At 48.6% G+C, this 17,709-nt stretch overlaps 1 protein-coding gene across 1 annotated transcript in view; it reads right to left on the reverse strand.

The window, feature by feature from the left end:
* Window positions 1–3,382, reverse strand: part of Rpt1 (26S proteasome regulatory subunit Rpt1) — a 51,926-nt gene extending 48,544 nt beyond the window's left edge. The window contains exon 1 of the mRNA XM_067093543.1: window positions 3,170–3,382. Within this exon, the coding sequence (XP_066949644.1) occupies window positions 3,170–3,239 (70 nt within the window). The 5' untranslated portion in view covers window positions 3,240–3,382. The remainder of the gene's footprint in view (window positions 1–3,169) is intronic.
* Between the last annotated feature and the right edge of the window lie 14,327 nt (window positions 3,383–17,709).

Below are 17,709 nucleotides of genomic sequence, written 5' to 3' on the forward strand. Positions count from 1 at the left end.
TATCGAGTCACCTGGGCGCCTCGGCACTTTCTCTTGTCCTGTGCCACTCGCCAGGAGAGTGCTCGTGATTCATGTAATTCGTGCGACCTACGAGACCCCCAAAAATCGCATGGACTTCCTTCTCATTTCTTGGGCAGAGACTTGATTGAGCTCTCACTGATGGATCTGGCTGAGAAGCTGACATTGGAGCGTGTCCTAGGCTGTGACCTGGGCTTACTTCCACGAAAGGGCTGCTGCTGGAGTGGAGAGGCCGTCTTGGGAGCCAACGCAGACAATCCTTGGGGTAAGAACCTATGGGGACAAGGGTCAAGCAGACTCATGTGTGCGGGTCGACTGGGGCACGAGCATGTGCCGCGGATGACGTTGCTACCGAGATGGGAATAAGCCTCCAGATCAGAGGCATGGAGCTCTTGTATATAAGACGGTTCTTTACCAGGCATATGACATATAAAGTATCAGTGTCCTGAGTGTGAGCCATGTCACTGTATCCAGGGCATGCTGCTTCAGCGTCTTGGATGTCCGAGGGCCTCTGTTCTGGGGCAAGGGAAAGGTGCATTCCACACCCCGGGTGTCCGGAGAGACCTGAAATGCAAGTTCCCCGTCCTGGAACAGGGAAGAGTTGTATTTCGTGCCTCGGATGTCCGGGGGACACTAGAGATGTGGGTCCCCATCCTGGGACGTGGGCCTCTGGTATTGGTACCCTGGGTGTAAGCCATGTCACAGCTGCTCCCAGGGCAGTTGCTTTCATGCCTCGGATGTCCATGGACCCCCGAGATGCGGGGCCTCCATCCTGGAACAGGGGAAAAGGCGCATTCCGTGCCTTGGGTGCCCAGAGAAACCTGAGACGTGGGTCCCCTGTCCTGGGATAGGGGCAAGGCACCTTCCATGCCTTGGGTGTCCAGAGAGACGCAAGACGCACTCCCACGTCCTGGGACAGAAAAGTCATATCCCACGCCTCGGATGTCCAGGGACACCCGAGACGCAGGTCCCCCATCCTGGGACAAGGGAGAGACAGAGAGATCTTCATGCTTCTTCCATAGAAGAAGACACGCCATGAGAGGGCCGAATGGCCTTCTCATTGTCTAGACCGCCGTCCTTCTCTTCTTCAGGTCTGTCTGCCTAACGGGACCCTCTGAAGAAGAAGGGGGTCTCCTCATGGTCTAGAGCCAGCCGATGCCTTCTTCTTCAGGTCTGTCCACCTAATGGGATCCTCGGAAGAAGAGGAGGAGACGAGAGCAGATGGAGGAAAAGATACTGATGATGACAAGGGGGAACAGGGTCTCTTCCTCTCATGTTTGTATCTCTTCATTAACTTGACCAGAAGATCCTTAGCATCAGGAGACATCAGAGGGCACGTCAATGTTGATGTTATAGGGTACGCAATCAAGCCCCGCACCAATGGTTCCCCTGGAAGACCTAGTCTTTCCTATCTCCCAGACTTGAAAAGTTTAGAATATCAGAGGCTGCCTCCTTTTGCCCAGGGAAAGAATGCTCCCCTCCAGAGCGATTGGAAGAAGCCCTCAAGAGATTGAGACAGGTCCCCACTTCTCCATATGAGGCCCCCATTGACGAAGCACCAGGGAAAGTGGAGGAGTAATTTCCCTCCTTTGATGAAGAAGTGGCGGCACAGAATCGCATGGGAAGAGACAAGGAGCTATCTGACGTCTTTGGAGGAGAATACCACTCCAAAGACGGCGAAAAGCCTTGGAATTCTCTTTCCAGCGAACCTCATCCATTGTTCCAGGGACCAATTACAACACTCAGAGCAAGTATCAGTCATCGAACACAGAAATTTGTGACATTTGGTGCTAATGGTCTGTGGGTCTACTTTGAAGGGTGAAAGAAAGAAATCGCAATGTCGCCCTCCACACCCGGGGCAAGGTTTAGATGATTCTTGGGTTTGCATGATACCCATGAATAACAAGATATCAAATATACTCAAGCACAACAAAAATGGAAGAAAAGCACCAGGATGAAGTGTAGGTAGGAACAGCCGACAAACATTCAGGCAGAGGAAGGTGCTAACACGTCTGCTCTGTGTGAAGGCTATGAGTTAAGTGGATACATGACTCAGCGAAGGGAGGTGGTGAGGGTACCCCTCACCTCTCCCACCGATAGTTCAACTAACAAACCTTATTGTGTAAAATAGCCTGCTCCAGTTTGCGCTAAAGGTAATTCATTTGTAAAGGCTGATAGTTTGTACTCATGTAGGAACAACTTACATTTCTATCCTGTCTGAGTGTGCCGTGCCTTGACCTAATTGGGGGGCCTTGCCTCCTACAAACTCCCCCGTAAGTAATGCTTAGCATCGAGCAATTGGACTAGCCTAGACAGTAATTCTAAGCCAGCTGTCCGTGGTGAGCTAGACTATGGCCATTGATGTTTTTCTATGTTATTTTACTTCCTTTACAAGAACTGAAAGTAATATTTTGTCGGCCGGCTGTAACTAAACTGTAATTGACCTTTGAAGACTACACGACTTGAATTACCTAATGCGGGGTAGGCCTAAGCCGGCATTCCGCGGCAAGGTCACCACCCGCCTCCATAGCTAATACAGCAAAATTGTAACCGGTAAACACCCCTACGGTACATTAGGTTGGTATTTTTTAGGGGTGTTTACTTGTTACAATTTTGCCATACTAGCTATGGAGGCAGGTGGGGGGAGCTCCCCGGAATGCCGGCTTAGATTTACCCTGTCGGTAGTGTAGCCTTCAAAGGTCAATTACAGTTTAGTTACAGCCGGCCGACAAAATATTATTTGAAATTTCTGTAAAGCAAGTAAAATAACATAGGAAATCGTCAATTGCCATAGTCTAGCTCACTGTGGACAGCCGGCTTAGAATTACCGCCTAGACTACCACTTTGTGGTAATAAACCTACCCCTGCCTCCCTATTCTGCATACTACCCTATAGGACGGTGTAGCAGCCATGCCGAACCTATTTGAGTGTCAAACCATAGGCTAGGCCTTTTACTAGAATGAATGGTGTTGCAGCCTTTTGGAATTTATCCACTGCCTCACCCTACCATAATTTATGTTCCCACCTACGTTAAACTGGGATACTACCGCATAGGGGGATACTATATGGTAACCCGTCGAAGCTAGGCTAGGTTTGGATAAAAAGCACAATGCAAGTCCCGTGTCAGAGGCCGAGGCCTACTCTAACTTACCTTTAATAGGTTCATCGTCACCTTTATCTTCGTTTGTTTTGCGCATATCAGATCCGAGATGGTCAGGCATCTTGACTAATCAAGAATTCTACACTGTATAAGAAACAACGCGGAAATTCGACGATTGGACAGACCAGAATGACTGGAAAGTTTCTGTTGTCAGTTGTTGCCTCTGCTTACGGATGTTCGTGAGCAGAACGCCGAAGAAAAACTTGTAGAGAATCAAATTTATTATCCTCTCCATTAAAGACATCAAAGTGCAATAGTAATATTAATAAGCTCATTAAATATCTTAATTGTATGATTCAGTTTAATATCCATAATATTCAGAAATATTCACTGCACGAATTAATTTTTAAAGAAATATAAACCCAAAAGTGAGAAACATTATTTTGAACCTTAGCCCAAATTTAGAATGATTAGTGCTTAGTTTGACAAAATCGAAAAGTAAAACCTAGCTCAGTTGAACACAATGTTTAAAATTGAAATTTGAAGATCTACAAACCAACCACTAATAACAGGAGTAAAGTCATCGACTGTAGAGAATGAAAATAAAGCATCTTAACACATTGGCGCTAACTAACCACCGTCTTTTGATAGACAAACATGGTTAGTTTACAAAAAGATTTGTGTTATTGTGTTTTATTCCTGCACTAATTTGATAGATTCCTACGTACATATAGCGGTAAACGTTTGGATGTGACTTAAAATAATAAATAAACGCTGTATATGCACCACTTTAAGTTAATAAAGAGACTGGTGAATTTACCTACCATAGTTCTATTCTTCTAGAAAAAAAAACTTTAATTTTCGCAATTAAATGATTAACCCCACCCCCACCCCGCCCAAAGCCCACGGAAAGATTAAATCGATGCGGCAAAGGGAATTGAGGCACAAATTAAGCATAATCGGAATTAATAACAGAACAGTCAGAACGTAGTTTAATCTTGTCACTGGACACCCACATATATTGTGAGAGAGGTGCGAAATAATGAGCAGGAAGACAAGTAGGCTACGGCTGGTTATTGTTGTTTCAGATTTAGCTGGCCTTGTGCCAGCAAGGGCTCTTGCTCCTAGAGCAGCCCGTATGGTTTATTGATGTTGTTGTTGTTGATTAAGCTGGCCTTATGCCAGCTCGTGGAGCAGCCCGTAAGTAATTTTTTTATGGGAGGGTGAAATTAAGGATAAGTAGGTGATTGCTTTATTTGTGATTGATGGGCACGCCAGTGAGTGGTGTGATGGTTTATTGATGTTGTTTCAGATTTAGCTGGCCTTTTGCCAGAACGGGCTCTTGCTCCTAGAGCAATCCGTAATGGTTTATTGATGAAGCGACCCACTTATAAAGCGGCATGCGGATGTCTGCGTATACGCAGAGACCGCGAGTACAAAAATTTACAAGTGACCTGAGGTCAAACTATTTCTCTAGACAAAACAGGACAGGTACATACAGAAAACATGATAATTAACAATAGCTGGTTGGACATAAAAATACTCTGACACATATACATGGTAGAAGGGCAAATGAATAGGTAATAAATATACAATTCACAATAATGATAATAAGATTGCGTACGTGCGACCTTAGGTCGCTTGTGAAGGCACAGCTGAAAACGGGATATTCGTCATAGAGAACCCATTGAGCGGGGACTTTACAATACTCCCCCCACCAAGACGTGGGTAACGTCTGATCAAAGCAGGTATCTGCTGGGGCGGCAGAAGGGGCACACCTTCCCGATGCCAGCTGGCGGGGCGGGCGGTGTTTGTCTTCTTCGGTGCCCTGTGGATGAGTGTGTTGGGTTGCTCTCCTGCCCGGTCCCGGGGCGGCTGTGGGGGCGCCACCTCCTGCGGGGACTTTGGGAAGTGCCCCCAATGTCTTCCTCCAGGAATGCGGGCTTGAGCCAGTCTATCGATACCCAGTCTTCCTTCCCGTGGATGGCCACCCGGAATGCCTTCTTGTTTCTCTCAAGTACGAGGAAAGGCCCCCTGTAGGGCATGGTTAAGGGTGGACGTACGGCATCGTCCCTGACGAAGACGTGGGTGGCAGAGGACGGACCGGGAGGCATGAAAGGGAACATCCTGTCGGTATATGTCCGCCGGCAGGGTCAAACTTCCCAACCCTGTTGCAGAGCCTCTGCATTGTTAAGTCGTCCCGGTCCTCTGTGATGAGTTCCCCTGCGACTACGAGGGTCTCCTAGAAGACCTTTTCTGCTGCAGACGGGTCGCCGTTGGCTTTGCGGGCGGTCCTCAGCCCGAGGAGGACCCAGGGCAGCTGGTACTTCCGGTTGTCGGCAGTGCAACGAGCCGTGAGGGACGCCTTCAGGGACCTGTGGAACCTTTCCACCATTATATTGGCTGTGGGGTTGTAGGCGGTGGTGCTGTGGTGAGTGGTCCCCAGCAGGCATGCCAGGGCAGTCCACAGCTTGGACAGGAAGGTGGGGCCCCTGTCCATAGTTATATGGTCTGGGACACCAAACTGGCTGATCCAGCTGGAGAGGAGGGCCTCTGCACACGCACTGGAGGTGGTTTCTTGCATGGGCGTAGCTTCGGACCACCTGGTGGAGCAGTCGACAACTGTTAGAAAGTATCTTCTCCTCCTGATGGGTGAAGAGGACCCACTACGTCAATGTGGATGTGCCCGAAACGTCTCCCTGGCTGGGGAAAGTCGTCCAACCCTGATTCAGTGTGCCGCCCTACTTTGCTGGCCTGGCACTGTATGCACTGCATTGCCCCAGGCTGTTGCGTCCTTCCGTATGCCATGCCAGACAAACTTCTCCGCCAGCAGCCTGGCCGTCATTCTGCCGGAAGGGTGGGACAGTCTGTGGATGATGTCGAAGACCAGCCGACAACGGGAGGCGGGCACCAGTGGGCAGGGGTGGCCAGTGCTTATGTCGCTCAGCAGTGTTGGCCCTCCAGGGCCGAGGGGCATGTCCTTCCACTTCAGCGACGTGATGGAGGTACAGTAAGCTGGAGTCTCTGGGTCGGAGGCTTGTTCACGGGCGAAGTCCTCGTAGTTGATCCCGAGCTGCACTGTGTCGTTTTCGATCCTCGAGAGGGTGTCGGCTACTGGGTTCTTCTTGCCAAGGAGGTACCTGATGGTGCAGGTGAACTCTGCGATAGCCGCAAGGTGCCGCTGCTGCCTGGAGGACCATGCATCCCCCAGCTTTGTGAAGGTGTGGACCAGTGGCTGGTGGTCCGTCCAAACTGTGAAGGGCATACCCTCCAGGAGGAATTTGAAGTGGCGTACTGCCTGGTACACTGCGAAGAGTTCCCTTTCAAAGGTGCTGTAGCAGGACTCGGTGGGGCAGAGTTTTCTGCTGAAGAAGGCAATGGGCTGAGGGGCTCCGTTGATGACTTGCTCCAGGGTGGCTCTGCAGGAGACATTGCTGGCGTCCGTTGTCAGCTGGAGGGGAGCGCTGGGGTCCTGGTGGGCCAAAGCTGTTGCCTTGGCGAGGGCGGCCTTCGCCAGGGAGAATGCCCTTTGCTGGTCAGGGCCCCACTCCAAGGTCTTCGGACGGCCCTTGAGGATCTCCGTCAGGGGGGACATGGTGTGTGCAATCCCCGGGATGAATCTCCTGTAGTAGTTGACCATTCTGAGGAATTTTTGTATGGCCCTGACAGAGGTAGGGGTGGGGAACCTGACAACGGCCCCGACTTTCGAGGAAACTGGGCGGACGCCTTCTGGGTATATCTCGTGGCCTAGGAATTCCACCTTATCAACGCCGAAGGTGCACTTGTCGAACCTGACAATGAGGCCACTCTCATGCAGGTGCTGCAGGACATTCCAGACGTGCCGTAGCTGTTCCTTGTGGATCTGGAAAAAATTAGGATATCATCGACATAGCAGACACAGAAGTTCAGGTCCCCAAGGATGTTGTTCATCAGTTTCTGATAGGTCGCCCCTGCGTTCCTCAGGCCGAAGGTGGAGAAGGCGAAGATGTAGGACCCAAAAGGCGTAACGATGGTGGTTTTGGGGATGTCCTGTGGAGCTATTGGTACCTGAAAATATGATTTCAAGAGATCTAACTTTGAGAATATTTTGGCCCCATGGAAGGAGGCCGTTAGGTCCTGCATGTTTGGTAGAGGGTAGTGGTCCGGTTCTGTAGCGAGGTTGAGCCGCCTGTAGTCGCCCCAGGGTCTCCAGGTGCCGTCTGCTTTCTGTACCATGTGAACGGGGGAGGCCCATAGGCTGGGAGCCTTCTTACATTTGCCCATCTGGTCCATCTCGGCAAGGGCCTTCTTGGCCTCCTGAAGGCACTGTGGGGGAAGCCTCCAGAACTTTGCATGCGTCAGGGGGGGCACCTTGTCTTGATGTGATGATATATCCCGTGTTTGGCTGGGGCCTCGGGCATCTGACAAAGCTCGGGTTTGAACACCTCCAGGAATTCCTTCAGGAGGGAGCCATACTGGTGGGGAGCGAAGGAACAGATTGTGGGCTCCCTGAGGCAAGCAACAAGGGAAGGGACTGGCAGGACTCGGTGTCCAGCAGGCACTTGCGGCCAACGTCGACTGCCAGTCTGAAGTGGGCAAGGAAGTCCGCACCCAGGAGCGGGGTCCTAACATCCACGACAATGAAGTTCCACTCGTGCCTCTGGCCAAGGATGGAGAACAACAGGAGCCTGGTGCCGTAGGAGAGGATGGGGGGACCCGTTGGCAGCTGTCAGGGAGGCAGCTGGGTCTGGCAGACATCTGCGGTCCTCTCTGGAAGGCGGGAACATTGACCGCATGGCCCCAGTGTCGATCAGCATCATCCTGCCGGAGACAGTGTCGCGGACATAGAAGCCTACTGGTGCGGGGCCCCTGGGTGTTTCGGATGCTGCTGCCATGGCGGCCTGTGAGGGTGGCCGCCGCTTCCCCCGTTTTTTGGATGGGAGAAAAGGCAGGGGGCTTCACAATTTCGGGCAGCTTTACCGAACCTCTGGTGGTAATAGCAAAGCCCCTGCCTTTCCTTCTTCTGCTGGTGGGGTGGCCTCCTCCTGTCGACGGTGTTGATGCCCTCTGTGGTGGGGTCCTCTGGCTGGAGGCAGTTGATGGAGTGTGCAGGCATGGACGCCCGCTTCGCTGCCCCTGTGGAGTCCGTCAGCTGCTGTGCCACTTTGATCAGGTCCTCGATCGGCAGGGTGTACGGTTCTGTGATCTGCCCACGGACCTCTGGGAGTAGCTGCCACGGGAGGATCTCCCTCGACAGGCTAATCTCTTTGCGCCTGCCACTGCTGTCAGTCTCGGGGAGGAAGAGGAGGTCCTGGAGGGCATGCAACGTCTCCAAGAGGTTTGTGTCCTGCCGGGGGTTGATGGCGAGGTCGAGGGGCGGGCGGCTCTCTCGGAGACCAGCAGGGAGCAAGTCTCAACGAGAGTGGCCTTTAACTCCTGGAAGGTGGCAGGGCTCGTTGTTGTCGTCACCCACGGGGCGACTTTCTTGTATATCTCCTCCGACAGGGCACTGATGGTGATGTCCGCCTTCAACACCTCGTCGGTCAGGCCTGCCGCCCTGAATTGCCCCTCGACCCTGTAGAGCCAGCTGGACGCTGGGTTCTGATGGGTGAATGGCGGCAGCTTTATGCTGAGGGCCGCCCTTGGTTGGTCCATCAGGAGGGGCATCGTGTAAGGAGTGGGCTCCGGCGTGGGGGAGCGCACGGGAGGGGGTTGCGCGAGGGAGACGTCTGCCTCTGAGAAGTTTGCAGTAATTTGTATGTGGGTGGGGATGTCTGTGTCCATGCTCATTCAGTGCTCTCACTTGGAGTGTGAGGGAACACTCGCGTCAATACATGCTTGGGAGCGTGCCATGTGGGTCCGTTAACGACACCGGTGATCTGCCAACGAGGGTCAGTAACGCCCGAACATTTTGTTAGAGCATCGTAGTTAGTCCGTTAGGGTCGTGGGTTGGTTCATCGGGCCAAGACTAAGTCGCCGTTTGGGTTCATTAATGGCTCTGGGAGCCACTCCGGGGGTCACCACTGTGAGAGGGGTGCGAAATAATGAGCAGGAAGACAAGTGCTGCTGGTTTATTGATGAAGCAACCTGCTTATAAAGCGGTGTGCAGACATCTCCGTATACGCAGAGACTACGAGTACAAAAATTTACAAGTGACCTGAGGTCAAACTATTTCTCTACACACAACAGGACAGGTACATACAGAAAACATGATGATTAACAATAGCTGGCTGGACATAAAAATACTCTGGCACATTGAAATTGTACTTGATTAAACCATAATCTTCATATAATACATCACATAATAGAAAAGACTTCATATAGTGTGATATTCTGTGCATCTGAGCGTCAGGTTCTTGGTGCTACATTTAGCTTTAGGTTTTTCCTTGCTGTTGGTTGTGACATGGGAGTATCATTAACCAAAAAGTATCGTATTTGTGAGAGAGGTGCCCGCTCCCCACGCGTGCCCCTCCTGACGGACCAACCAAGGGCAAATGATAATAAGATTGTGTACATGCGACCTTAGGTCGCCTGTGAAGGCACCACAGAAAACGGGATGTTCATCATAGAGAACCCGTTGAGTGGGAACTTTACAATATTATAGTATTTTCTATAATATGTAAAGTCCCCGCTCAATGTGTTCTCTATAGCGAACATCCCATTTTCAGCAGTTTTTTCACATTGACCTGGGGTCGGCCAAAACACATGTTTTCCACCATAAGCGTAAATTGCATATTTTATAGTCTTTCCAAACGATCATACTTTATGCACATGTAACGAAATATTTATGTTATGCACCAGACATTATTGATCACTATGATTTCTGTATGAACCTGCCCTGTTTTTGTAGAGAATTAGTTTGACCTCAGGTCACCTGTAAGTCTTTGTACCCGCGGTCTCCGGGAAGTACGCAGACGTCCGCACCCCGCTTTATAAGCAGCTCACTTCATCAATAAACCAGCAATACTTGTCTTCCTGCTCATTATTTCGCATCTCTCTCACAAATACGATACTTTTTGGTTAATGATACTCCCATGTCACAACCAACATAAATGTAGCACCAAGAACCTGACGCTCAGATGCACAGAATATCACACTATATGAAGTCTTTTCTATTATGTGATGTGTTATATGAAGAATATGATTTCATCAAGTACAATTTCAATAGAAACGGTAATAATCAAATTATTCATTCTTGCTTTAGAGCTCTACTTTTTTTCTTGCGGTCATTATATAAACTGAACCAAACTATGCTCTGTTATAGATGATCTGTTAAAAAAAAGGAAAGATTTTCTTGTTTCCTGAGTGATATAATATTTGTGGATTTGACAACTAATATTAATACGATGTACGCCATATGACTTTTCAAACATCTTTGCACAATTGTGTATAGGACAAATGAATTTGCAGGCTTGCGGAGTGCCATGATGATTATTTAATCAAAGACTAAAGAACTTCTCGAACTGTTAGATGCCGTTTTGACTGCGGTAAGTGAACATCTGAGGTCCTGTTGTCTCAAAACCTTTCATTCCGCTGGAGTATTCGGGAACTGTGCTATCTTGCCTCCCACTCTGTTTAATTTATGGCTTGGTGGTCTCGTCCTTGACGAGGGGGTTTTCTCTCCACCGGAGCATTCCAGTTGTAAGCTGAAATACCCTGGCCTTCCAGCTTTAGGTTACTTAGAGTGGTAGGTTCATGTACTTTTTACACTTACAGACTGTTCGTTGTGAGGAGCCGGGGTGCACCGCCAGCTTCAGCGCAGCCCCATGGGACAGCAGTGCCGGACCCACGCTGGTTGTGCGTGTCCGTTAGATGACCTGATTGTCTGCACCGGACAGCTGTGAGGTTTGCTTCACTCTGTGCTGGCATCCAGACGAGTCTGTAAGATATAGTTTTTCATTACGCCTCATATCGTATGTAGTGTTTATATGGTTTTCGAACCGTCTGCTCAACTTAATTGTCTGTTCTCTACAGGCGGACGCAGTCCTCCAAGAAGACCTCTTGAGTCTCTCCGCTGCTGGGTTCGGGAGGAACGCCTGCCGGGGGGAAGCCTTATGTCCTCGACGCTGCTGAGGGGACCTGCTTAACCCCGGTGCCCGGGTGGCGGCAAAATGGAAGAACTAGCTGACCCCATCATCCAGCAGATCCCGGATGCACTCCAGCCACCCCAAGAGGACATCCTGTACGCGGAGGTATCGAGACGCCGGCCACAAGTAGGGACTTGGGCCTGGAACCTAAGGAATACCTCTAACAGGACCAGGTGGTAAGTAGCGAGGTGAGGCTGCGGGGCGGGCCCCCTTTTTGACTCCCCATCTTCATCTATCTCTTCCTTTGCAGGTTTTGTAAAGTCTTCCACCTTGGGTGACAGGGCTCCATCAGCTGTCCCCAAGCTGAAGCTGAAGACTTTATGGAAGGCGAAGGGCTTTAAGTCCTCGTCTTCCAGGAAAGCCTCGCCTTCTCCCATCAAGGTTAAAGTCTCCGCACCTGTAGCCTCCGAGCAAACCTGGTACCTCCGGCAAAGGTGCGAGTAAGAGGGTATCAAAACCAAGCCCTCCGTCAGCCTACTCTTGACTACTAAGGTCTCCAAAAACTTACCAGCTATGATAATATAATTACGGATGGTCATTTCATGAGCTCTAACCGCAGTATACTATTCCGGATACTGATCTCCTCCCTTTGACGTCAGGAACTCCTTACATGCCGCCTCCATGCTATTCAACACGAGGGCACTTTAACTGTGGAAGGTCTTGGCACGCAGACGGTTGGAAGAAATTTATTCTTCCTTCGCCGACCTCCTGCCCTCATTCAGGCTTCTTAGGCTGACGGAAGAAGCTGGGTATGTCTGTATAAGGTTCCTAGAGAGACAGTGATCTCTCCCTAGGGACCAAGCTCAGTCGTGGCTCTCCCGCGCACCTGACCGGAGTGGCAGGCAGATAATACCAACCACACCTTCATGGGCAACTACACTCATGTTCGCCTGGGTGATAGGTCGTCACCTGCCTCTGAACAAAGTCGCTCTGGCTACGGCTCGAGCGTGAAGCTGACTGCAACTTTGCCTCAACTGAGGGAGACAGACTCACATCCCCTGGTATTCTAGGGGTGAGGGAGTTCTGCTGACGCCCGCTCACTTTACTGTGGAAAGCTGACCACTGCGTGTCAACCCAATTCAGCGAGCAGCTTCCTAAGCTCCAGCTCTGCTGAAGGCGGAATTTGAGGCCCGGACTGGTTAGCCCGGTCATTGAACTCGCCTGCTTGGGCTGGAGAAGTTTACTCGCCGCCTCCTGTGCAGATGAGCCCTTCTTCCGGGGTCTTGGCTTAAATCCCTAGCAGGATTTCAGTCGGACTCGTTCATTTCATGATGGGCCAAGCTCGAATGCAGGAAGTTCATCTCTTTTGCCGATGCCAATTATCATTATGAGCCTACTGAAGCTCAAGGAAGCAGCTCCGATCTGGGGCCCTAACTCTTCCCCGAAGAAGCAGCCAATGCACTCAGGAGGCTAGCAAGAGCTAACCAGAGTCTGTGCTCGCCAGCATCTCAGCCTACAAACGTAAGACCCTAGGAATCTGGCGGCCCCCAGACAAAAGGTGGCAAACGGTTCAGGAGACACAAGAGACCCCATCATTAGGCGGTAGTCCAAGCCGTCCCGGTCTCGGCAGTGGCACAGCCCTCCATCTCGAAAGCCCATCCCCAACAATATGTGCTGGTCCAACCAGCCCATTCCCTTGCTGCACCCTCATACGTTGCTTCTCCAGCGTACAACCCTACCTATGAGGGCCGTGGGTTCTTTCACGGCCTTAATAGGAGCGCAAGGGGGGGAAGAGGTCGGACCCCTTACAGAGGCAAATCCAACACTGCCCCAAGAGGTAAACCTGGACATGGTAGAGGGAACAAACCCGCTCCCTCCCACTGAGAACAATCAGGTAGGTGGTCGCCTGTATTGGTTCAGAGACCAGTGGTCCTTCAGCCCTTAGGCACACAGCATTGTGTCCAAAGGTCTAGGATGGAGCTGACCAAAGACCTCTGATCAGGGTTCTACCAGCCACCTCGCCAAGAGTCCTACAGGACTACGTATGAATTGCTCAACAAACAAGCAATAAAGAAAGTAAGGCACCTAAAGTTTCAAGGCAGGTTATCTCATCGTTCCCAAGAAAGACCCGATCAGCAAAGAGTGATCCTGGATCTGTCGCGCCTAAATCATTACATAAAATGCGACAAATTACGCTTGACGTGTAGCACAGGCACGGACTTACCTGCGGGAGCTGTCACCACCTCTACTGATCTTTCAGACGCTACTATCACGTCCGCTGCGCTGAGCTTCTCCGCTCCTGGTTTCAGACTCGTGGAATCAAGCCTACCTTCAGGGTCATGCCTTCGTCCAAATATTGCACCCAGGATATTTACAAAGCTGGCGGACACGGCAGTTCAACAACCTCGGTCCCGAGGGATATCCCCTAGCAGCGCACTTCCAGACGATTGGATAATTTGGGGCTCCAACAGTTCTAGAATGTCGGAAGGCTGCTTACCACGGCCATCAACTTCCTGAGTCGTAGGGGTTTTCAGCTGAACAGAGAGAGTCCCGCCTGACCCGGAGTCCCGGAGCCAGTGGCTGGGTCTCCAGTGGACCTGTCCTTCAGACATCGCTATCCTCCCGGGCCCCAAGCGGAAGGAGATAGCTTCCTTACCAGGAAATTCCTGAAAGACAAACAGCATCTCGCCGGGCCCAAGAAAGAATCCTTGGGTCTCTTCAATTTGCTCCTAGTGACGGACCTGCTCTTAAAAGCAAAATTAAAGACATAAACAGAGTGTGGCGGAGTCTATTACAATGTCAGGCTCAGAGACAAGGTCTCTCCATTCCCCAGATGAAGGCAAGATCATGGCCTTGTCCACAGTCGGTATCGTCCAAGACAGTTCCACTTCCAGTTTCTCCGTGCTGGTAGTTCACACGACGCCTGATTGGGCTGGGGAGGGTATTCACTAAAACAAAAAGTACAAGGGACGTGGTCCACAATGTTTCAGCTGGTTCCATATAAACATTCTGGAAGCTATGGCGGTATTTCTAACCCAAAGAGTATCCGCCTCCAGCCGATTCATATCAGACTGGTGTTGGACAGCTCGCAGAAGTTCACAACAACAGGGGCGGCTCCAAATCAGGTCGAAAGTGAACCAGGTTATGGTTGTCGTTTTCCTGGCGAACAAGCACAGCTGGCATCTGTCAGCCACTCCACCTAGCCGGGAAGCGGAACGGCAGGGAAAGGATTCCCTGTTCAGAACCATCTGAGACGGAGTGGTCTCTGGACAGAGTCATTCAATTGATTTGCCACTGATCCGGGTCTCCAGGTGGACTGTTCATACAGAGAGCAACTTCAAGCTTCTGTTAGTGTGGCTCCGAACCTGATCCCCAGGCGTACGCCACGGACGCAATGACCATAGATTGGAACAATTGGGAGAAGATTTATCTGTTTCCCCCAATAAACTTGCTGTTGAAAGTATTGCACAAACTCAGGACATTCAAAGGTCAACCAGCCCTGGTAGCCTCAGACATTTAAGAGCAATTGGTTCCCTCTTCTTCAGAACTGGGGTTAAGGGTTCTAATCCTGCCCAAACTGACCCAAACAGTACAAACTAAGACTGGGTCAGCTTCTCAAGAATTCAGAATGCCCTAGTTTTATGGACTTTATAAAGTTCGTGAGTCAAAAGGAGCAACATTGACCCCAAGTATACCTTGTTTTTAGAATCAGACAAGAGAGATTCTAATCTCAGACAATATGACTCAGCAGTAAAAATTGGCCTCCTTTTGAAGACATCTGAAGCTCCAAACCATGACTACTAACCTAGCAGTTACCTTCTTTAGATCATTGTTTGAAAAAGGCCTTGGCCCTGGCCACTATTACCACAGCTAAGCTGTGCCCTGAAGAAGGTATTCTCATATGGTTTCAAAATTAACTCCATATTCCGCATTTTTCATCTATTCAGAGCATGCTACCGTCTGAGACCCGATCGCTCTCACAGTTTGTTATGGTTCAATGATGTTCTTAAGTTAGCATCCAGATTGACAACCTCAATGCACACTTATTTGATCTGTTAAGAAAAAACTTTATTTTTGATTAGCTTATTTCCAGGTGCAGAACTTCAGAGCTGTCGTGCTCTCTCTAGAGGTGATGATTTTGTTAGTTTCTCCCATCCGAGAAGCCTCCTTTCTCCTGATCCTAGATTTTTAGCTAAAAATGAGGACCTCGGGCCATTAGGTGTGGTCTCTTTGGGAAGGTGAAATTTCCACAGGACCAGCTCATGCCCAGTTTATACCTTAAAGTCTACCTTTAAGAACTCCACAGTGCAAGTCACCCTTTTATCAGGGTAAAGGTACTTCATCGTTAAAATGCAACAAGATAACAAATTTTGTATTTCATTAAACAAGCTAAATCTGGATTCAGTTCCTATGTCTATGATATTCACAGTAGCTACTTCCACTAATTACTTTCATAATATGGATTTCTCTCACAGGAACTTCCTTACCAAATACACAAGCAAATCACTTAAAGCGAAACGCCCACTATTTAAAATCACCGGCCTGAATTTCAGGCTGTGGGGAGTGTCATTTTCCTCAATTTTTTTTGACTACTATCATCCTTTATCCTTCCGCCACCGCCTGCCCCATTTACTTCCTCTGCTTGTTCTTCTGCTGATCATGCCTCACTGCCTTGCTCCTCAAGTGTTGATATTATTACTGTCTTTGTTATGATTAAACTGTAATTTGACATGTTATGATTCTGATTGTCTGGGGTACTGGGCAGTTTTTTATTTTTGTCTAAGCAAATTTATATATATATATATTTTCCCATGTAAATGTCTCTCGTGTGTATTATAAGGTTATATTTACTTTTATCTTAAGTATTTTGAATATATATTCTGCCTTTTATAGTCTTATATTTTTGATGTATTTCCTGCCATGTTGTTGGCTATATTGCCTTCTACTTTAATTCTGCTGTTTACTGTACTTTCTAATTAATATTCACTTTTTCATGAGATATCCTGCCAAAACCATTTTCATAGCTTGTGTTTTTCAGGTTACCTTGTTTCCTGTAAAGGTACAGTCTTGGCATGACTTCCTCTATTCATTATTTTCAATCGGGCTGACACGGCTGACCTGAAAAGGGATTAACAGTGAAAATCTATTTCGAGGAGCACCCTGTGTCACCCGTGACCTCCCAGAAGTGGCTTGCTCCCCACTACTTGCACATGCCAAGCCTGGGGATGGTACTAGTCTGAACAATAGATATCAGTCGCTGGTCATGGCGGTCTGTACTGTAACGCTCACCATTTCTTCCGGGATTTTAAATATTAGGGGATATCTTTCTCGGTAGCTCCGTGGCTGTGGATCTCACTACCCTTGGTTATACCTGACGCTTTCCTGGAGAAGACGCTTCGATCTAAAAGCAACCTGTATTCTGAAAGTTCTTTTTCTCCGCATATCTAGGGCAATTTATACTGTAAATTCGTGTATGAAATGAATTTCAGGGTGACACGGGGCCTTCTCAGAAATAGATTTTCCTTGTCAAAATCCTCATTTATATGTGAAAAAGATGAATAAAAGAAGAGAACAGGCCTCTAAGAATTGAAGGCATTAACTATAAAGAAAAAAGGAAGTATGCAAAAAGAAGAAAATATTAGCAGAAAGATATAAGAGAGAATTTTACACCAGAATTGATAATGAAGATAAATGATGCAGAAATAAGAGATGAAAATAGCAATATTTATAATGGGACACAGACATTACTGAAACAACATTTTGTGTGATATTAATGAAATTAAAAATGGATCAGCAGCCGGACCAGACAGCGTCCCTGCCATTTTGTTAAAGAAAGTAGTTCATTCTATCACAAAGCTGCTTGCAATACAGTATTATTAAGGCAAAGTGTAGATACAGGCAAGATTTAGCTACAAACATACCAGCATATAATACCCCTACTTTCAAAAGTAGACTGAAGACTGGAGGTACTATAGGTTCATGCAGTCTAATATCACATATCACAGCAAAGACAGGGTAATGAAGAAAAGAATGAAACATTTAATGAAATATAGTTTGTTGATTATAGACAAATACAGTTTTGTACCCGGAAAAAAAAAAGTACAAACCCAACTGTTAGTCCACTGGAAACGATAATTAAGTAAAAATACAGATATATGAAGAAGATACATGTGAAGCTACCTAGACTTTGTAAAAACTTTTGACAAGGTAGACCAGGTATATTAGAAAATAAATTAAAAACATAATATTGTGGATTAAAGATAGGGAAGATGGATAGTGGATTTTTGGACAGAAAAACTATTTCTGAGGGGAGGCCTCTGTGTCATCTGCATTATCCATCCAGCACATATTTAAAAATTACTTTTGCTAAATATACCAGAGAAAAAGCTATCAGGAATGCTGGGTTACACCCCAGATCGATCATCTATAATAAAAGGACGTCGGTATAGGTAAGGGTGAGTGATTGTTGTCACTACCACAGGACCGCATCGAAGATATCCCACCGATGGTAAGCCTCGGAACGCGGGGTTTCAACCACCCACTCACCCGCCCGCCAACCACGGCACTCCAGCGCCATCTGAACTC

This window comes from Macrobrachium rosenbergii, chromosome 4, assembly GCF_040412425.1.
Source record: "Macrobrachium rosenbergii isolate ZJJX-2024 chromosome 4, ASM4041242v1, whole genome shotgun sequence".
Classification (NCBI taxonomy): Eukaryota; Metazoa; Arthropoda; class Malacostraca; order Decapoda; family Palaemonidae; genus Macrobrachium; species Macrobrachium rosenbergii.